Source organism: Plasmodium chabaudi (assembly GCF_900002335.3).
Source record: "Plasmodium chabaudi chabaudi strain AS genome assembly, chromosome: 14".
Classification (NCBI taxonomy): Eukaryota; Apicomplexa; class Aconoidasida; order Haemosporida; family Plasmodiidae; genus Plasmodium; species Plasmodium chabaudi.
The window spans coordinates 2,371,099-2,394,048 of NC_030114.2; the positions used below are offsets into that span (position 1 = coordinate 2,371,099).

General features: G+C 23.1%; 7 protein-coding genes across 7 annotated transcripts; 6 read left to right on the plus strand and 1 right to left on the minus strand.

Annotated features, from left to right (window-relative positions):
- Positions 1-1,835: 1,835 nt before the first annotated feature.
- PCHAS_1465400 (CSC1-like protein, putative) lies at positions 1,836-5,184 on the plus strand (the record flags this gene model as incomplete). Its single annotated transcript, XM_739985.2, has 6 exons — positions 1,836-3,822; positions 3,915-4,114; positions 4,201-4,348; positions 4,437-4,548; positions 4,645-4,813; positions 4,924-5,184. 6 exons carry the CDS (start codon positions 1,836-1,838, stop codon positions 5,182-5,184), a joined length of 2,877 nt encoding a protein of 958 aa, XP_745078.2.
- A 2,163-nt stretch (positions 5,185-7,347) lies between these two features.
- Positions 7,348-8,414, plus strand: PCHAS_1465500 (vacuolar protein sorting-associated protein 26, putative; the record flags this gene model as incomplete). Its single annotated transcript, XM_016799862.1, has 2 exons — positions 7,348-7,350; positions 7,524-8,414. The coding sequence occupies 2 exons, from the start codon at positions 7,348-7,350 to the stop codon at positions 8,412-8,414; spliced, it is 894 nt and encodes a 297-aa protein (XP_016655099.1).
- An 825-nt stretch (positions 8,415-9,239) lies between these two features.
- PCHAS_1465600 (conserved Plasmodium protein, unknown function) lies at positions 9,240-11,192 on the plus strand (the record flags this gene model as incomplete). The annotated part of the gene is made up of 1 exon (XM_736259.2): positions 9,240-11,192. The coding sequence occupies one exon, from the start codon at positions 9,240-9,242 to the stop codon at positions 11,190-11,192; it is 1,953 nt and encodes a 650-aa protein (XP_741352.2).
- A 1,037-nt stretch (positions 11,193-12,229) lies between these two features.
- Positions 12,230-13,276, plus strand: PCHAS_1465700 (AP-3 complex subunit sigma, putative; the record flags this gene model as incomplete). The annotated part of the gene is made up of 6 exons (XM_737938.1): positions 12,230-12,298; positions 12,398-12,525; positions 12,626-12,701; positions 12,846-12,917; positions 13,028-13,061; positions 13,182-13,276. The coding sequence occupies 6 exons, from the start codon at positions 12,230-12,232 to the stop codon at positions 13,274-13,276; spliced, it is 474 nt and encodes a 157-aa protein (XP_743031.1).
- Positions 13,277-13,809: 533 nt separating this feature from the next.
- Positions 13,810-15,375, minus strand: PCHAS_1465800 (translation initiation factor eIF-2B subunit beta, putative; the record flags this gene model as incomplete). Its single annotated transcript, XM_737939.2, has 1 exon — positions 13,810-15,375. One exon carries the CDS (start codon positions 15,373-15,375, stop codon positions 13,810-13,812), a length of 1,566 nt encoding a protein of 521 aa, XP_743032.2.
- A 925-nt stretch (positions 15,376-16,300) lies between these two features.
- Positions 16,301-16,971, plus strand: PCHAS_1465900 (transcription initiation factor IIA subunit 2, putative; the record flags this gene model as incomplete). The annotated part of the gene is made up of 2 exons (XM_016799863.1): positions 16,301-16,435; positions 16,576-16,971. The coding sequence occupies 2 exons, from the start codon at positions 16,301-16,303 to the stop codon at positions 16,969-16,971; spliced, it is 531 nt and encodes a 176-aa protein (XP_016655100.1).
- Positions 16,972-18,169: 1,198 nt separating this feature from the next.
- On the plus strand, positions 18,170-22,918 carry PCHAS_1466000 (DNA repair protein rhp16, putative; the record flags this gene model as incomplete). The annotated part of the gene is made up of 2 exons (XM_732353.2): positions 18,170-18,356; positions 18,501-22,918. The coding sequence occupies 2 exons, from the start codon at positions 18,170-18,172 to the stop codon at positions 22,916-22,918; spliced, it is 4,605 nt and encodes a 1,534-aa protein (XP_737446.2).
- Positions 22,919-22,950: the final 32 nt, after the last annotated feature.

Consider the following 22,950-nt stretch of genomic DNA (forward strand, 5'->3'; position numbering starts at 1 on the left):
TAGAAAGAATGAAAGACATACATATGAGCTAGTTCGATTTATAATTTTTAACAATTTATATCATTGTGTTTGCATAGTGGAAAATCCGAAGTTTCAGGAACTTGCATTGTTCTGTAATATAACGTCATTTTTAGTTTGTAAGGTGTGACATAGAAATGGGGGTAATATGAGCATATTACTATAAGTGAATGAGCGCTTTAAGTATTTTATATATCATAGCATTTTCTTATATATTTATCATATGGAATAAATTATAGAGTTTTATTGAGATATATATATTTAAATAATATGCATATTTTGGATTTGTGCATACATTTAATATATATTCTTTACAACCGTTTGGTTATGGAAAATAAAATTTTGATATTATTATTTAAATCGTGAGGATTAATGGGAATATGTAATAATATATATAGTACAAGACATATATATATTATATGCATAGTATAACAATATGTTTTATTTTATGCAACATATAGAAATGTAAATATTTTATTATATTATAATAATTTTAATTGGAAATTTAGAAATGGTATATTATGTATTGCTTAAAAAAATATATAGATTAAAAAAGGGGAGGAAAATTATTAAAACGGTTAAAATGTATGAAAAATAAATATAATAAATAATTATAAAAAAATGAAAAAATATAAAGTATGTAAGAAAAATATATATTATTATAGAGTAATATATATATTATATATATGTTACATATTTTATAAAAATATGCATACAGGGATTTTACTAAAATATACGTGAAAAAATTGTCGAAAAAATAAGCGAAAAAAAATGTTATAAAAAAAAAAAAAAATATTATAAAAAAAGATAGTTATATATTTTTTTTCATTTTGTTGTTTTAAAATATAAAAATTATGTGACATTTTTTATATAATTATAAATATATATAAATTACATGTTAAAACAAAATATTTCATTTAAAACAATATATATATATAAGGGAAATAATAATTTATTAAAATTATTATTTTTTTGTATTATGCAAAATACACTTTTATATATATATAGTAAAAAATGCAAATGGAACAATATTATTAATTATATAAAATGTATAGTATAAAAATATTATATTCCATTTGAAATAGTTAAATAAAAAATTATTATGAATAAGTAGAAAAAAAAAATACATGTTTAGAATAAATGGGATTACTATAATACATAGGAGTACTATAAGTTAAAAATAAATAATCTGAGAATAGTAGTTAATCCAACGCATCAGTGAACTGTTTAGTTAGTGGTATCCTTTGTGAGTGTCACTATAATTTTCATTATATTAATATAAGATTGTCAAACTGAATTGATAAAATACTAGTTATTTAGAAGGGGAAGCCTTATCCCTCCAAAACGAAATCTTTTAAACAAGAGCTGCAAAAGTGCATTTACAAATATTGTGCGGCAGTTAATCGGCATGTATGCATGTAAATATACAACTCGACGAGTTAGTATAATATGTATAGAGGGCGAGCAAGGGAACAAACCCAATAGTATAGAACATACTTTGAGATATACAGAAATATAAGATAATTTTCAAATTTTCAAAATTTTCAAATTATTCAAAAATTTCAAATTTTTCAATATTTACAACGCTTCAAATTTTCGCCGTTTCAAATATATAGAGAGAAAGATTAGCCGAGTTAAGTTTATACTTGGTGGGCGATATCGTAAATAATAGACTTTCGCGGGTGTGTGTATGTAGTGATGGAATGCATATATACAGAGCGAGAAGCCCAATTCGAGTTATTGAATAGTTTCACATGCCTTCTCAAATGTGCATAATTATTTAAAATAGATTTACGATTTGAAATAGATAAAGGAAAATGAAAAATGAGACAGAAGATTTTTTAATAGCTTTTTTGTTTGATATAGTATTTTTTGCTATTTGTGTTTGTATATGGTTATATTTACGAAAAAAACGGGATGAAACTAAGATAAGTGATAGTATATACATTTTAAATAATAAAGTTCAAGGGGATGTAAAATTAGAAAATGGTTTCCCAGAGGGTGGAAATAAAAAAGAAAATATACCCGAAAAAAGTCGACGAGATAATAAATTTCGAACCTTTTTAAATATAAAAGATGATAAAATAGTTAATACAGAAATAAAATATTATTTATTTTTTTTAAAAGCAAATAGAAATATTATATTTTCATTATGTATATTAGGAATATTTTTAGTTTTACCATTATATTTATCATTACCACGAAATAATATAAATAATCCATCGTTTTTTAATTATATAAGTGCTGGTAAAATATCAGATATTAATGTATTAACGATTTTATTTTTTATTACAATTATATATAGTGCAATATCTTATACATTTATATATTTATTATGGCGAAAGATAAGACCAAATAAGAAAAAAACAAAAAAGTTCTTACCTCAAAATTTTACTATTATGGTATCCCATATAGATAAAAATGAAATAAATGCTTATAAAATATATAAATATTTTTGTAATTTAACAAATAATAAAGTCGTTTCAGCATATCTTATCTTAGATTATTCAATTGTTTATCATGAACAAAAAAAAATATTTAATGCAACAAAAAATTTAAAACTACTTAAAGAGAATGAGGAAAAGAAAAGTATTAAAAAGGGAAGATCCAGAATATTTTTTAGAAGCTTGTTAAGTAAAAATAAAAAAACAAAAGATTCTACATTATCTATATGTGATAAAAATGGAGAGCAAGTATCGAGTAATGTTAAGAAGCATTCAATATCAAGTAGTATTGATGTAAGAAATTGTGAAAATTGTAAGGATGGTAAGAAATGTGAAAAATGTGATGACATTTTAAAGGTAGATGAACATAAAATATATTTAAGAAATAAATATGATAGTGAAACACCCAATGATGATGGATGTAATGGGGAACAAGATGGTATGACAAATAATAATAAATGTGAAAATGATATTCGTGTTAATACAGAAAGTAATGATATATTACAATATATAGATTATATTAAAGGAGCCGGTGATATTGATAATAATGAAACAATAGGAAGTTCAAATATAAATCATTTTAAAAATAGTAATGAAAAAAAGAAAAATGATTCTTTAAATTATAGTAGCAATAATTATGATGATAATAGTAATTATGATAGTGAACCTAAAAGAGATGATTGTAATGATGAGCATGAACTGTATTCTAAAGAATCAAGTGATGAAGATGAAGATGATGAATTAGAGGACAGTAAAATGAATAATAAAAATATTGCAGATAAAAATTATCCATATAAACTTCATATTGAAAAAAATTTAATTAATAATAATAATGAAATGATATTTTATGGTTTAGGGCCATTTTCAAATAAAGAAAAAAATAAATTTTCTATTAAAATTAAAAAAAATAAAGATAATTTTGAACCTAAAAAAAATATATTTAATAAATTCCAGTTTTTTAAAAAAAGTAAAAAAAGTCATTGGAAAAAAAAGTTGAAAGAACATTTAATAAAATTTTATCATGTTCAAAATGAGACTCCTAAAAAATCAACAGGTGTATGTTTTGTTTCATTTATTGATACAAAATCAGTTCATGATTGTATTCATAATATTCCTTTTACTGAGCGGAATAAATGGGTTATATCAAATGCACCTCCTAATTATGATATAATATGGAAAAATCTTAAAAACCATAGTTATAAAATATGTGCGCGTTTTATTATACTTAATGCTTTGTTAGTATTGGCTAATACTATTATTATTTTAACAGTCACATCAATTGATAATATTATAAAACTAATGATTAAAAAATATAGGGATGAGTACCCCAATTCAGGAAACATCAGTGCCATCTTAACAAGTAAGTTTATCTCCCAGTGTGTTTTTTTTATTATTTTAGAAAGTTTTGCATGGCATTTTATGGAATTTTTTTTTTTTTTTTTTTTTTTTTAGCTTGGTTAACTCCCTTTATTGTTATCTTTGTGAACAGTATCATCCAACCCGCTTTAATTACTGGAGTGTCAATGGCAATTGGGTTTATTCGAAAGTCAAGCGAGCACACATATGTGTTGCAGGGAAATTTTATTTTTTTAATTTTAAATACAATTATTATTCCATTACTTTCTTTATCGCCACTTAGCTCGATAATTAAGGTAAAGAAAAAGAAACAATTTTATTGTCTGTAAATTGGTTTGTACAAACCCACAATTAATGTGTTTTTATTTTTTTCATTTTGAAGGTTATGTATTCCGATGAGATGGGGCAATGGTCAACACGTCTAGGGGCTTACCTATTTAACTCTAGTGGTTTTTTCGCTATGAGATATTTACTTCATTGTTGTTTTTTGACGTGTGCAAATCAGCTATTACAAATTCCTCAGTTTTCAAGTAAGTCAAAAAAAGTTTAATTCCGCATTGTTTTATTATGATTACGTTGGATTACTAATTTTTGCATAATTTTTTTACAATTTAACAGTCAGATCAATTGTTAAAACGGTAACAAAAAAAGAAATAAGTACATGGACCTTTGATTTTGGCTATTGGTATGGATTTAACACGACGATTTTAGCCCTAATATTAACCTTTAGGTATGGCAAAATTTTAAAGCAAGTCATAGCAGCAGCCTATTTTGTCATTCATTTTGTTTACTTTATTTATTTTGCTTATTTTTTCGTATGTTGCAGCGTTGCCGTTCCTTTCATTTTGCCCTTGGGGTCGTTATACTTTTTCCTGCGGTATTACATAGATAAGTACAATTTGATTTATGAAGTATGTCGAACAAATTTGGATAGTCATGGAGCTATAATAAGAACAGCAATCAAATTTATGCTTTTTTCAGTTGCCTTTTTTCAAGTAATATGCATATACATGTTATATATATTTCTCTTTACACAACATGAGTGTGCATTTATTTTAGTGATCAAATGGTATAGAAATGGTAATATTTTTTTTTTTTTTTTTAGCTTGTTATGTTCACCTTTTTTTCAAGAGTAGAGAATAAATTTATTTCAGTCGGTCGGAATATTCTCTTTTTGTCATCATCCCTTACGACACTACTACTTTTATGCAGATCTACTGAATGGGTTAGTACAAATCATATTAAAAAAAAGAAAGGGAAAAGAACTTTTTGTTATTTATGTGAGAAAAATGTTTATGTAAGTAATTTGAAGGATTTAAACAAATTAAAATATGCATATGCTAATCCATACGAGACAAAACGATGAAAGAGAAAAACAATTTTGTAATGATTATGTTATTGTTTGTATTATTTGTGTAGAATTATAGAATATGAGTAAGAATTTAAATTTTTTTTGTTTTTGAATATTATTTTGTTCCCATAAATATTTTAATTTTAAAATTTGGGTTATGGTGGCAAGTTTGTAAAGTTATACTATTTGTAACGAATTTAGTTTGTAGATATATATTATTTTATTAAATTAAATTAAATTAAAAATTTATATTGATAAAATGTTATCCGGCTTTTTAAATAACATTTGGCAATCAAAAAAACGAAGAATTATATACACTATTCAATTTTTTTTAAATTTAATGCCGATTTATTATTTTTTTTTGTTATTTTATATGTATGTGTATTCTAATTTAATTGCATGGCTACATATACATATTTCCGTATTTATTTATTATTGTTATTGTTATTTTATTATATTATTTTCATTTTATTTTTTCCGTCTTTATATATTTACATTGGAATTTCATTTTTCGACGATGTTATAATAGTTATATGTGTACATGCTTATTAATTTTTAATTTTTTCTTTTTAAAAACACTTTCTAAAAAATAACAGTATACAAATAATAATTTAATGAAGACTTAAATTTTTAAAAAACAATTACCTTAATTTTGAAATGTGTATGCACCATAAGGTCTTTTATTATTTTGTGGAGGGTGTTGACTATAATGTGGCTGAACCTATTTCTTAGCATTTCGTGATTTAAGTGACTTGTTAAGTCGATATATTATGCCTCCTTATTTATGCTATATTTGTTACACTCTATTTAGCATTACCTATATTATAAAACTGAATATAACGCCGCTTTTTGCAAAGATAGTATGCAGGTAGCTTTTTTATTGTGCCTTTTTTATTATACCCTTTTTAGATCGATTTAAAAAAAAATTCTGAACAAGACATAAATTATTTGTAATACAATTTTAGGCTTTTAGAAATAATATGGATTAGCATGGATTAACATGGATTAGTATGGATTAGTATGGAATAATATGGAATAGTATTCATGATGGGATATTACATTATTGAACATAATAAATACGAACGAAACCATAACTACCTTTTTTTATATATGAATAATAATTATGCACAGCTACAAAGAGGGGTAAATAATTATGAACATGGAATATTTATAAAAAATAATTTATTTTTATTTCTTATAACATTGTGAAGAATAAAATTGTAAGTAAATAAAAATATGAACAGTTCATAATTTTTTTTTTTGTGTGTATTTCTTTATATTTAAAAAATAAATATAATAGCAATGTAAATAAAATGTTATTGAAATATTAGTCGAATAATATACAAGCAAACCCTTCCCATCACCCAAAATAAAAAATATATGTTAAATAGGTAATGGGTACCTTATAATTTACAGAAGATAAAGTGAAAATTCTGAATAATTAGTTAATGATCATATAATAATTGAAGAGAAATAAAAAGAAATTATTAAAATAAAAACAGAATAAAGAATAGCTTATTGTATGTGTGTTTGTATAATATATTAGCTAGAGTGTGCGAAGTAAACAATTAAAGTTTTAGTATTGTAAGAAGATAAAACAAAATAAATACATGAATTTTTAAATAAATAATATTGCATTGAGTGTTTAGTTAATTGATATGCTTATTGTTTATTTGACTTAGCGTGAGAAGGGCAAAGTTTATTGAAAAAGTATTTTTTAAACACCCCAAATAAACATAAAAAGGTACAATCATATAGTATAATATATCACTTAAAAGGCTGTAAAATCCGCGTAGTAAACAAGCATAATAAACGATTTATAAGAGAAATATAGCCATATTTGCAAGCGTTGCTGAATCGTCATATTTCAGCATAATTGATGGCTCCTAATTAAGTATATAAATAGTACAGCTAACTAACAACTGAGATTTAGATATATTATATATGTATACCATTTTGAAGAGCGAAAAAAAGAAAGGTCTTTTAGTAGCATAAAGAACTCTGTATTGTAACAGAATTTTCTTTATTATTTTTTTCTTTTCCTATGAGCCTTCTAAGAGGATATATAACTATTTAGTATAATGGGAATTATTAATTGAACCATATATTTTAATTTCATTTTGAATTAAAAATATTCTTTTGCTTTAAAATTTTTTCATTTCAGTTACGATAAATACAATGGTATGTATAAAATTGTGTATGAATGTAAAACATGTTTGCAAATACACAGTTTTGTAGTTAAAACAAGTGAAAATGCATGATCTACAAAAATGAATACATATATGTGTTTCACAAAATGGGTAATAAATAATATATATACACATGTATATAATTATGTTTGTTTTTATTTTTAGCTAGCTAACATATTCGGAAGTGTGTGCTCTATAGATTTAAAAATCGATGCTGAAGAAGGACGGAAGTTTTCATTTTTACGTAAAGATAAAAAGGGAGAGAAGTATCCGATTTTTTCAGACGGTGAAGATATAAATGGTGTTGCAACAATAACTTTAAAGCCAGGAAAGAAAATTGAACATTATGGAATAAAATTAGAACTAATAGGTCAAATAAATATATTAAATGATAAATCAAATTCCTATGATTTTTTTTCAATATCTAAAGATTTAGAGCCTCCTGGTTTTTTAATAGAGAGTAAACAATTTAAATGGAAATTTTCATCTGTTGATAAACAATATGAATCATATTTTGGTAAGAATGCACAATTAAGATACTTTGTTCGATTAAATATAATAAAAGGATATTCAGGGAATATACAAAAAGAAATAGATTTTATTGTGCAAAATGTTTGTATACCTCCTGAAATAAATAACACAATAAAAATGGAAGTAGGGATTGAAGATTGTTTACATATAGAATTTGAATATGATAAATCAAAATATCATTTAAAAGATGTGGTAGTAGGAAAAGTATATTTTTTATTAGTACGAATAAAAATAAAACATATGGAATTAGATATTATAAAAATTGAAACATCAGGTGTGGGAAGAAATTGTACAACAGAAACATCAACTTTATCAAAATATGAAATTATGGATGGTTCACCAACTAAATCTGAATGTATACCAGTTAGATTATATCTAAGTGGATTTGATTTAACTCCAACTTATAAAAATATTCAAAATAAATTTTCAGTTAAATATTATATTAATCTTATAATTGTTGATGAGGAAGAAAGACGCTATTTTAAGAAACAAGAAATTTTTCTATGGAGGAAAAAAATTGGATAAAATTGAAATAAATAGACAGCATAATGTATGAATTAAAAATTTTTAAAAATAAAATAGGGTATACTTATTTATATTTTTTTTTTTATGTTTTGACATACTGTTTGTATACATATATGCATACAGCTATTTTGTGGTCTTATATAGAATATCGATATGTTTTGGAAATATATTTATATTACAAGAATAATTTTTTTGTACGTTATTTTATATATATACCTATATTTATGTGTAATATTACGATCCTCAACTTTTACGGGTATAAAAATGCATAAACTAATTAATTCGTTAATAATCTATAATTTATTAATTTGCACTTTGCAATAATTTTCTACGAGTTTATAAGAGGAGCCATTAACTTGTTTAACAAACTTTTGTATTGCAAAATTTATGCAATTTGAATGCGTAGCACTTTGGAGGGCTTAGTGTGTGACGTGTTTATTTCGTTTGGCAAAATATGGCCCTTTTCGTATGTACACACAAATTTATATTTTTTTTTACCGTCTTTATAATTATATGGAAAAAAAGGTTATAAAATAAAACGAAAATAGTTACACTATTCTAACTATTCATAACTATTCACATTTTTTATAATTATTTGCAATTATTTGTGTTTATTACTGTTGTGTAATTTTTTCCACATTCTTTGTCAGCTTGTTTTTGTTTATCTTGTTTGTATGGGCAATATTTATATAAGCTAAGTCTGTGTTTTCTAGCTATTAACAAATAAAAATCGTGGAAAATTTTGTGAAATTTCTGTACAAAATTGAGAAAATTCTGAACAAAATTTTGTGAACATTTTGTGAGCATTTTGGGAAAGGAGTGAGAATGGACAGGCAGGGGAAAAGGACGAGAGAACGGTTGGGAGTGTTGCTTGATGAAAGGTATAAGAACAGAGAAAAGGAAAATGAAATAAAATTATTTGAAAATATTAAAACAGATATTAGTATAATAATAAGTGAACAATTAAAAAAGAGATCAAAGAGTGAATTTGAATTGACTACTATTGAAAAGAAATATGTTTATTTAAAATATATGACAGAAGAATTAGAAAAAATAATTAAGTCTGAAGATAATGAATTAAAAAATGAAGAAGAAGTAATAAAAAATTATTTTGAATATACAAGTACAAATTTAGATTATATATTTATAAAATATAAAAGTATAGTAACTGATTTGTCTGAACAGAATAATAATATGAAATTAAAATTGAAGGAGGTGAAAGAAAATGAAATAAATGAATTTCGAAAATGTTATGAGCTTATAAAAGAAAAAACTGAAAAATTAAAAGAAGTTAAGAACAGTATTATTGATATTAAAAATAAATTATGTGGTTTAAAAAAGGAATATGAATATCTTATAAAACATATAAAAATAAAGAGTGAAGAAAAAGAAAATATTGAAAAAAATTATAAAGAGCTACTAAAAAATATAGAATATTATAAAAAAGAATTTGAAAATATAAAAGAATGTTGTAATTTAAAAATGAGTGAAAAAAAAGAAACTTCTATAAATTTAAATATTGTAGAAAAAGACATACAAGATATAAATAATGAAATTGATAAATTGTTAATAAATAAAAAAAAGGTTAGTAGTGAGCTAGCTAATTTGGAAGAAGACAATAATACTATTTTAAAAAAATTATTTGATTTTAATTCAAATTTAAATGAAAAAAATAATAAACTATCTGATGAAATATGTGAAATAGGAAATAAAATAAATGAACTGAAAAATAAGAAGGAAATAAATGAAAATAATTATACACAACTTGAATTAAAATTAAAAGAACTTACAAAAATATGTGAAAACAAAAAACGAGAAGATGAAGAAATTTCACAAATTGTAAAAGAGGTTAGTGAAACTTTAATAAATAATATAAACATTTTTAAAGAAAAAGACATAGAATCAGCTAGTTATCAAAATGAATATAAAACAATAAAAGAAAACAATTTAGATAAAATAAATAGATCTAACTTATTAAACAAAAAAATCGAACAAGGAGATATATCTATAAGTAGCTGTAAATCTAATATTGAAAAATTGAAAGCCGAATTAATAAATATAGATCAAATTAAAGAAGAAAATGAAAAAAAAAAATCGGAACTTTTAAGCTTAATAGAGATATCAGAAAAATTATTACAAGAAGAAAGAAATAATTTTTTTAAAATTTCAAAATTTTTTAATTTAATATCTTTATTAAATGAAGAATATATAAAACTAAAAAATAAGCAAAATGATAAATGTTGTGATAGTAGTATAATAAAAAAGTATAAAGAGTTGGAAGAAAATTTAAGCACATTATGTAAAGAGATAAATGAAAAAAAAAATTTAATTGATAATGTTATTCAAAATGATATAAATACTATTAAAAAGACATTTGAAAATTTTGAAATAAATTTAATTTCTTCTAAAGAAAAGAAAAAAAATATTCAAGATAAACTTGAAGCATTATTGAATGACTATAAAACATATGAAAAAGAATTAGACACAAATGATATGAATTATGAAAATAAAATAAAAGAAATATCTTCAGATTTAGACATAAAATATGAACAGCTTACAGAAACATTAGCTAGCCATTTAAAAACAAAACATATAGAGCATAATAAATTTTTAAAACAAGGAGAAAAGGAAAAGCTCGAATTTAATTTCCAGTTATATAAATCGGAAGTTATTTTGCAATTAGAAAAAGAAAAGGAAGAAAAAAAAAACAAAATTGAAGAAATACGTAAAGAGTTAAAAGGGTATCAGCAAAAATATGCTTCTCTGAAGAAGGTGTGATAGAGAAAGCGAGGGAAAAAAACACATTATATGATATGTTTTGCGGTATATATCAAAGCATATTTATGTGTGTGTGTTTTTCATTATTTAGCTAGCTATGCATATATTTATTTCATGTACATATTTTTTTATTATTTAGCTAGCCATGTACATATTTATTTCATCTTTGTGTTTGTTTATATATACTATAGAATAAATCAAAGGTATACAATATGTACCATTTTTTGTGTATAAATTTGCCCATAAAAATTTATTATAATTATTTTATTTAACAAATAATATATACACTGTTTTTACAAATAAATTGTATTAATTTTTTTTGTCTATCCAAAAATGAACATTAAAAAAAACGGTAGTAAATATAAAATGGTAACTGTATTGCCAGTTACAACAATAGCAATCATTATATTATTTTTATATAATATCATATGAGTTATAAATTAAGATTGAAATAAATATTATGAACGGTTCATAATTTTATAAGAATACTATCATTTTAATTTTCATTCAAATTGAAAAAAAAATACTTTTAGAATTATGTAGTAATATTGGGATAGGGTGAGAATAATGTAAACCCTGGAATATTTATTTATATTTATTTTTTTGAAGTTGTAAAAAATATAGATAAAAAATAGTATGGTTAATAAATAAAATATAAAATACACTCTAAAAAAAGAAAATAATAAAATTCAAAGAAAGCATGAGATGTTTTTCTTCTATATATATGCATATTTATTTATTTTGCATTTCTTGTTATGGGGTAGGAAATATATAGGCTTATATTCATTGGCATAAAATTTTGTATATCCCATTTTTATAAAAAAGCGGGTAAATTCCATATATCAAAAAAATAGCTGTTGTTTAGGTAGAAAGCTTCTTTAGGGAATGAATTTATTTTTATTTCATTTTTATTTATATAAAGAAATATATAACAAAATAAAAACGAGTTGTATATAATATTTATAGGGGATATGATATTATACGAACATTTTGGATACTCATTTGTTTTTTAAATTAATACAAAATAGTTTTGAAACATGATAAGGGGTGTATTAATAATTAACACGAATGGGAAGCCGCGGTTTTTGCGTTTTTATGATGGAAGTGTAAGAAATAAATTTTAAAATAAAAAATAAAAGTAAAATATATTTTGAAGAAACATGCATATCATATAACTTATTTAACATGTTCACTACCATTTTTAGAGTCATGAAAAGCAACAATTAATAACAAAAAAAATTCATGAGATAATTATAAAAAGACCATCAAATGAATGCTGTTGTTTTATTGATAGTGAGGAATTGCTTGGTTCGGATGTGAAAGTTGTATATAGGTAATGGGAAGAAATACTGAATAATATGTAAAATAAATTTAATAGATATTTTATCGAGCATTTTTCAGAAATATGAATATTATATGCAACACTTTTTTAGGCACTTTGCTACATTATTCTTTATTTTTATAATTGATTCCATGGAGAGTGAGTTAGGAATTTTAGACTTAATTCAGGTTGGAAAAACATGAAAAAATGAAAAACAACAAAAAATAGAAGAAGCAAACTAAGCGTGCGAAGGAGGGTGTGCTTTCTTAGCTTTTTATATGCATGTTAATAATTTGGGGTGCAAAATAATAATTAAATTTTTTTATGTGCAGGTTTTTGTGCAAGTTTTGGACGTGAATTTTGAAAATGTTTGTGAACTAGATTTAGTATATAATTATGAACAGGTTGAAATAAAATAAAAAATAAACAATATAAATATGTTTTCATTTTAGTATCTTTATTTTTTTTTATTGAGTTTCATTTATATATGCTTATTTGTTTTTGCCTTTACTAGATAAATTATATATTGGACGAAATTGTCATGGGAGGTAAGAGAAGCTCACTTAATGATTGTTATATTTTTATTCTTAATTATGTGCATAAACATATGTACAGAAAATTTTATTTCTTTATTTATATGTTTGCCTTTTTTTTCCCACTCCTTAAAGGAATAGTACTGGAAACAAACATTGATGCTATAATGCAATCGATCAATGGGTCTAAAAAATTAATTGATAATGAATCGTCATTTTTTGGTGACTAAATTATGTTTTATGTATTTTCCATTTTTTTGGTGATTTGCATTTTATTTTATTTTTTGTGAAAGGAATGCATATATAATATCCCTTACTTTTTTAATGTCGTTTTAAATATATTATAATTATAAACAAATATATAAACAAAGATACTATAATTTGAGTAATAAATCAAAAAATGTATAACAATAATAAATATAATGATAGAAATAATAGCAATAAGGGCACAATGATAAGTGTGTGTCGATAATAAGGTGGTAAAATAGTATATCAATAAATGGCTCGAAATGTACAGTAAAAAAACCTGACTGTGCATAAATTTCACAAAAAAAAGTAGAGAATATTATGAACGTTAATAAAATTGGATAATAATTTTTTTTTTTAATCATGTAATATATTATATCAAATATAAATAAAAATAGCTATATGAAGGAAATATAAAAATTATATAGCTAGCTTGTTAATAATATTTTGTAGCATTTTTTACATATATGTAAAACATTTTGCAAATATGTAAAATATGTTCATTTAAAAAAAAAATTTAATCAAAACTTAAATCTATATCATCTGGATGATATTTTTTTTTTGCAATATTATATAATTGAAAAGAGTCTATAGGACCAATTTCTGTAATATATAGATTAATAAATTTTTGAGGAATATAATCATATTTTGATATTCGAATATAAAAATTTTCAGTATTATCATAAATCATGGGTGGACCTGGTTGTAATTCATTGTGTCTTAAAGGGTCATATAATGGATCATAAAGTAGTTTAAATAATGGTAATACAACAATTACAGGTTTTGAATAAAAAAATGCTGAACAAGCAATATTATATCCACCAATTTTGGTAATAGCGCCACCAGAAGATGAAACAGCTACTGAGCCTATAACAACTTTTGTTACTTTTGGTATAACTGCAGAAATAGCTGAATCAGGTATATATGTTGTATCTACACCATCTTCACTTAATAATTTTGCCATTTTAAATCCATTTCTATTTATATCACCACCAACTACAATAATAGATATTCCTTCTTTTTTTTTGTTAATATTTTTTAGAAATTTTTCAACCCCAAATGAATATCCCATGGTTAAAATGACATCATTTTCCATGAACAGGTCATAAGAAGTTCTTTGTTCAGTTTCTCCCCATGATAAATCAATTTCAGCAATAAGTTCGGTTATTCCTTCAATTATTGAATGTTTTAATGTATTTGTTGCAGGTATTTTATATGTATTTTTTTTTGATGAAGTTTCAAAATAGCATGAAAGTGATTTTTCAAAATTTAAAAGTTCTCGTTCATATAAAAAACGATTATTAACTGTCTTATTTGTTAATTCATCAATAATCATATTATTATTTTTATTCATAATATCTATATAATTATTATTGTATAAATAAAGTTGTTTAAAATGTTCCGTTCTTATTATGGTTAGTACTCTTCTTATAATATTTGGAATTATAAATATCATTTTATTATTTTTAATAATTTCTTTTCCTAAATATTTAATTATTTCAATTAATTCATATACACTTTCCCAATGATATATTTCAACAACTTTTTTTAAAACGTCTGCAATTTTTTTTCCTATGATATTACTACCTTTAATATATCCATTTTTAAATCCTTCATTTAATATATCAGCAATACCTTTTAGCCAATATGCAGATATTATTTCTTTTTGTCGATTTTTTTTTATTTTTTCACTTTTTTTTTGTTTTTTTTCAAATTTTATAATTTCATTTTCTTTAAAATTATGGTTACATATATTCTGACTGTGCAGGTGAATATCTTTTTGATCACACATGTTTGTGTGCGTTTTGGGATTTTGTTCAATGTATTCCTCTTTATAGTTTTTATAGCTTTTATCATAGTTCCCATTTGGTTTGCTTTCATTTTGTGGTTTATTTATTAGATCAGCATTATTATTGATACCATTTTGTGGCAAATTATGAATATTATTGTTAGGGGTATGAAATATTTTTTCATTTTGATCGAGTATATTATTATGGACATGTGTTTCTTTCATTTTATTTTTTTGTTCATCATCATTTTGATAATATGCATGATTTTTTATTTGAGTGTCTTGGCTTTTCATTTCATTAATGCTACTATCTGTGTTTATCTATTTTGTTACCATTATACATTTATTTAAAATATTGTCCTTAATGCTTTGTATGGTATATATATAGGCACATACTGTATATAAATCGTTCCCTAATTTATTTAAAGAAATGGCATTTGATTTTTTCTATATATTGCAAGAGTAACTTCAAAAAGATAAAATATTCTATACTGGATTAGGCTTTATAAAATATTATTTTTAAACGGTTGAAATGGGAAGAGATTAGATTTCTACACATAAAAAAAAAAAAAAAAAAAAGGAATGCTTTCAAAAAGGTAATATATTTATATATAGTTTCCATAAACAGAATGAATTAAAAAATATATACATATTTATACATGTTTAAAAATTATTTAAAAAATTAAAAATATGGTTAAAAAATAGTAATAATAGTGATAAAAAAATAAAAATAAATGAAAACAAAAAAACGTCAGTGCTGAATTGTAAATGATATATATAAGCCCACAGTGTACTACTCTGTATTTAAAAATGCACATTAATTTTTATACAAAGAAAGGGAATATATATTATTTTTATTAATATGAATTTTTCGACTTTTTTTTATAAAAATTTCACAAAAGTAAATATATATTATACTTATGTAATAGCAAAGTGATGTAAACATATATTATGGTTATATGATATATATATGGATTACTACATAGCATTTTTTAGCTTGACAGTTTTAAATTGATAATGAAATATTAGGGTTGGTTACCTTGTTTATGTATGCTACTAATTTTGGTTTATACATAATTTTTTACACTTTATCAGTAGTAAATTTTATAGAATAATAATAAGTAAAAAAACAAATAAAAAATCGGAAAATAATAATAATTTAAAAAATGTATAGATTATACATATTATAGCTCGAAAGAAATAATTTTGATATAAAAAGATGGAAGAAAATAATGATGATAAATTTTCTAATTTTATTTTATTGGAATCTTTAAAAGAAGCTCTTAACCAAATGATAGATGAATTTTATGTTGAAAAGGATGTTGGAATAAAGATTTATAAGGAAGCTTGTATGGTATGTTTAATATGGGATATACATTTTAAATAGGACATAGGCACACCTATTTTTCTTTTTTATTTATTTATATATGTGTATGCTTGTTTGTTTAGCATTTCTTCATTTGTTCTTTACACTTTAAAATTTTAATTATACAGAATATGAAAAAAGAAATTGACGAAAATTCCAACCAGCTAGCCGATGTTAATATTACAGGTCAATTAAAAAGTTATTATTGTAGAAATGATGTTTGGACGTTTTATTTTAAAAACTCATTATTTAAGATTAGTAAAAATAAAAAAACAAAAAATTCAGCAAAAGATTATAAAAATTATTTACCATTAAATTTAAAAACATACAAAACTTTTTATAATAAAAAAGATATATTTTTAGAATCTTGTATAGACAATAATAATATAAAATTTCTTACAGATTTTGGAAAATGCTATTCAAAAATAGTTAATAAGGAATATAGTGAAAATGAAAATGATGATATATTTTTTTATTATGATGGTTTAATAAAAATATTGTGTATTGAAAATTCGCCAACTTAATATTTTCTACAAAATAATCTATTCTATAATTTTTTGTATGTTATATATGCCTTCCAATTTTAAGGTAAGTATGTATACTATATTTAGTTATATAGAATTAAATTTAATTAGTTTACAATAAAATAAGATATAAAAATATTTTTTCGATTTTTTATAAATTAAAATTTATGGAAATACAATTTTTTTTTCGTTTAAGTATATAAAAAGAGAGTTTTTCTTTTCTTTTTTAAAAAAACATCGAAGAAACTATAAATAAACTTACACACAAAAATATATTAAAAAATACATGCACACTTTAAATATAATAAAATTATAAATAGACATAGGAAGCAAATTGTATTAACTGTACATGTTATATTACACAGTATAACATGTAAAGATTGCAAAATGATCATAATCCTTATAACTCTAAAATTTGTTACTACTTGAATGGTTAATGTGTGAAAATATGTAAATAAATATACTTATTATTTTCAGTAATTTTTGTGAAATTAAAATATGGTTATATATAATGCTTACGACGTGAAATACTAAAATAAACGACAAAAAATATTGTATGCCTTCACAAGGTTGTTAAATGTGTAATTTCATTGCATATGTAGAATTGCAATATTTTCTCAAAATAAAAAATGATATAACATTCGAATTAAAAAAAAAGGTGAATTAAAAAATTCGTTATATTTGTTCAAATGGGTAGAACGCTTTAAGTGTAATTGTATGCTTAAGCAATGTGCATATTTTATATATGCTCATGGCAGCTTAATTATTATTAATATAATATTAGTAAAATGCTTGATAATTTTGAATTAAAAAAAAATAGAAAGATGTTAAAATTTTGTTTTAAAAATGAATATACATTGCATATATGTAATAAATAAATTGTTTATTTATATATGAAGTTTAAAAAATATGGTATAAGGAACACTTTGAAACTTTTTTCATTTATGTGGGGATCTCTCATGTAGTCATTAATTCTTTTCGATTTGAAAAAATTATAAGAATTGAAAATTTCTCACAATTTTTATCACTAATATTTCAACTTTTACAGTTTATTTTGATTTCTATCTTTTATTCATTATATATATTTTTTTAATATCGTTTTTTCTCTTTTAATAAGATGGAATATTTATAAAAGATTTTACGGTTTGTTCGTTTCATTTTAAATAACTAGCCAAAATAAAAATTATTAACAGTTAATATGGATAATAGTTTGGATAAATTATTTTCTAAGCAAGAAAGGCTTTATAAGGAAATAATTGAAGCAAACTGTTTTTATGTAAAGAAACTTAATGAATGGATAGGTGATAAACATGTCAAAAAATTAAGATTAAAGAAAGACGATATTGATTTAACTCCTAAATTATTAATAAATAGGGCACAATCAAGTAAGCAAAATAAAATAATATACATACAGATTTCATATAATTCAAGTTTTTGGAAAAAGAGCACAACAAAAGGTGTATAAAAATGTAGAATAGCTGTGTGCAATTTTTCCGGTAAAAAAAAAAAATTTTTTTTTTTTTTTTCAGAAGCTAGCCGGTGTAGAGTGTGTGGGCTGTGTATTGAAAAAAAAAGTTTAAGAATAGGATATCCATCCAAAGACCCTAGAGGGAATTATGGATACATTAGTTGTTGGGTTCATTTAGATTGTAGTAAAAAAATACTATATGCTGTTTTATATGTTGAAGAAAATAAGGAATGTTTAAAAAAATATTTAATAAATAGCGAAGAAATTACATGTACAAGTGATCATAATAGTTATGAACAGTTCATACATAAAAATATAAAATGGGAATTATTTTTTGGGCATTATGATGAGCTAGACGATGAAGAAAAAGAAAAACTAAAAGAGATAACTAAACCATATGATGCAAAAGATTACGAACATGGAAAAAATAGTTTTGAGATATTCGTAAAGAAAGAAAAAGATAGTGTATTTTCAAATAATTTGATGAAAGCAGAAAAAAAACAAATAATTAATTATGAATTAAATGTACCAAAGGAACTTAAATTTGAATTATTAAAATATCAAAAAGAAGGTGTATCATGGATGATAAATCAGGAAAATTCAAAACATAAAGGAGGTATACTAGCGGATGAAATGGGTATGGGAAAAACAATACAAGCAATAACATTAATCTTGTGTCAAAAAATAAATAGAATGAAAAGTAGCGAAATGAATATAAAGGAAATAGAAGAAAACATAAAGGAAGAAAAAGTCGATGTTTGTGTAAAAACGGAACAAACTAATATGACTAACTATAGTAATAGTATGGATGATAATACTAACTTGATAAAAAATCAAGTTAAAGTAAAAGAAGAAGACTCAGAGAAAAGTATTATTTTGATTGAAAGTGATGATAATAAATGTTTTGGAATGAAAAGAAAATCAAAATATTTTATTAAATCTGAAAAGGATAAAAAGAGTAAAAAAGGGAATAGTAAGAATAATAAGACAGGAAAGAATTCTAAAGATAATAGTTCAGAAAAAGTATTACATGGTCAGACATTAATAATAGCACCTATTGCAGCTGTAATGCAATGGAAATCAGAAATAGAAAAATTTGTTGAAAAGGATTTTTTAAAAGTATATATATATCATGGTAGTAATAAAAAAATATCTTCAAAAGAATTATTGGAATATGATGTTGTTATAACATCATATGCTATGGTAGAAATTAATTTTCGAAAAATAATAAATAAACATAAAATAGCATGTGAATATTGTGGTAGATTATATTTACCATCAACTTTAATTATACATCAAAAATATTTTTGTGGGCCTAATGCTGTTAGAACTGAAAAATTAAAAAAACGAAAAAAAAAAAATAAAGATACAGCACTTGTTGCTATGAAAAAATTTGATGATCATTTTGTACCTACCCCAAAAAATGTTTTTTTAGAAATTCTAAATGAGAATAAAGAAAATGTAAAAGATGATAAAGACATAAAAGGGAAATCACGAAAAGGGAATGAAAAATTAGAAAAAAAAAATACAAAAAAGAATGTGCCATTTGAAGAGAATGAACTTATAGTATTAAGTTCTAGAGAATCAGAAAGTGATAGTTCTGAATCTAAGAAATCCATTTTTTCTCCTTTGCTTCGTAAAACATCAAGTAGAGTAATCGATTTATGTAATGTAGGTTTTGAGAAAGAAGCAATTGAAAAAAGTATTGAAGATATATATAAAAAAAAAAAAAAAAATATACAATGGAATATAGTTATAAAATATGTATTAACAAATCATTTATATAGTATAGATATGAATGATAAATGTAAAGATGTTCTAGTAGAAATATATCTGAGTAATAATATTTTAGAAGATCAGGAACTTAAAAGTTTAAATATGGGAGAACTGAAAGTATTATTAATAACTATGGGTAAGCATGTATTTGGTACAAAAATCGAATTAATAAATCGTGTGTTAGTATCCGCTAAATATATAAGACAAGAATTAGAAGAAGAAATGAAAAAAATTGAAGATAATAATAAAAAGAAAACAAAAAAAGGAAACAAAAATAGTAAAGCTATGACTAAAAAAGGTGTTAAAAAAGAGTCCATCGATTTGAATAGTCATACCGATTCAGATTATGAGCATAGTAGTTCTGAAAATTGTAAAAAAGAATATGGTAGTAGTAGTAAAATTAAAAAGGAAGATAGTAACGGCACATTGGCAAAGGATACTGGCCGAAGTAATCGTAAAAGACGTAACACTATTGGTAGTTGTACAGTTGGAAAAAGAGAAAGCAGTAATGAAATGAATAAAAAAATCAAAAAAGAACAAAAAAATAGTAGCAAAAAAAGGAAAAGATATAATAGTGAAAGTAGTGATGGAGAACAATTTACTGCTAGATCATCTCCAAGATTGTCAATCAAATCGTCTGGTGGTTTATCCTCTAGAGGGTCACCCAGGTTAGCAGCAAAATTGTCGGGTGGTTTGTCCTCTAAAAGGTCATCTAAATTGGCTGTAAAATCGTCTGATGATTCTTCAGTGAATTATTTGGGAAGTCAAAGTGGGGAATCTAGCGAAAGTTTTTATGATGAAAGTGAAAATAGTAGTGATACTGTTATGTCATATGCTTCGATAATTATTGAAAAAAATAAAATAAAAAATAAGAATAAAAAGATGAAAAGAAAAGGGTCCGATATATTTGATGAAAGTTTATTACATTTAATAGAATGGAATAGAATAATATTAGATGAAGCACATAGAATAAAAAATAGAATAGCATCAACAAGTCAATCAATTTTTAATTTAAAATGTTCAGGTTATAGATGGTGTTTAACTGGAACACCATTACAGAATAGGATTGGAGAATTATACAGTTTAATACGATTTTTAGAATTTTATCCATATGCTTATTATTTTTGTTCTAAAAAAGATTGTAAATGTTCTTTAATAAATTTTGAAATGAGAGATAATAAATATTGTACTATTTGTGATCATACAAGAATGTGTCATTTTAATTATTTTAATAAAAGGATATTAAAGCCTATACAATCATTTGGATATAATGGGGAAGGTGTAAATAGTATGTTTTATCTTAAAAATGAAATATTAGATGAAATATTACTTAGAAGAACAAAAGGTGAAAGAGAAAAAGATATAAAATTGAAACCATTAATAGTTAGTATTCGGAAAGATAAATTATCTAATGAAGAAAAGGATTTTTATGAATCTTTATATAAAAAAACAACAACACAATTTGATAAATATGTTAAATCAAATACAGTTTTACATAATTATGCCCATATTTTTGATTTATTAAGTAGATTAAGACAAGCTGCTGATCATCCATATTTAATTCTTTTTGGAAATACATTTTTAAGTGATCCATCTGGTAAATTTATAAAAAAAAATTCTGCAATTATTCCAGCTATTTCAAATGATTTTGTATGTGGAATATGTTTGGAAAATGTCCCAAGAAAAAATAATGTGAATACAAAATGTAATCATCATTTTCATAAAGATTGTTTAAAGCAATATATAGAAAGTTTTGAATTAGAAAATAAAGGTACTGAAGGTGAAGAAAATTATGGTATTAAAAAATATAATACATATAATATTGTAACCAATTGTTCAGATACTGAAAAATGTGATAATACAAATATGATTGTGTTTGGAAATGATGATAATAATGAAGAGAAGAATAATTCTGAATTAAATAGAAATTATAAATCTCTTTCTGTTGTTAAATTTAAAGATCGAGAAAATTCTCAATTTGTTAGTTTAACAAATAACATTGAAAATATAAAGGATCACCCATTAGGTTGTCCAGTATGTTATGTTCCACTAACTGTTGATTTTAATGCCTTTGCAAATGATGAAGACAAAATGGATGATGAAGAAATTATTGTATGTAAGGAAGAAGTTACACATATTAATAAAAGTTTTATAAATAGAATTAATACTGATGAATATCAAACTAGTACAAAAATTGAAGCTATTTATGAAGAAGTTCGAAATGTTATAAATAATACTGATGATAAATGTTTAATATTTTCACAATATTGTTCTATGTTAGATTTAATAGAATATCATTTAAAAAAAAATAATATTATATGTTCTAAATTATTAGGATATATGTCAATGGTTTCAAGAAATAATATTTTATATAATTTTAATAATGATAAACAATTAAGAGTATTACTTATAAGTTTAAAAGCAGGAGGAGAGGGATTAAATTTGCAGGTTGCCAATAGAATTTTTATTGTTGATCCTTGGTGGAATCCTGCTGCAGAATTGCAAGCCATTCAACGAGCTCATCGTATAGGACAAACAAAAACTGTCTATGCTATTCGGTTTATTATTGAAAATACTGTTGAAGAAAAAATTATCCAATTGCAAAATAAAAAGCAGTTAGTATTTGATTGTACTATTGGAAATTCAGGAAGTGCCATGCAAAAATTAACAAAGGAAGACTTAGCCTTTTTATTCCATGCATGAATGTTTAAAGTTTATATTATTTTTGATGATGG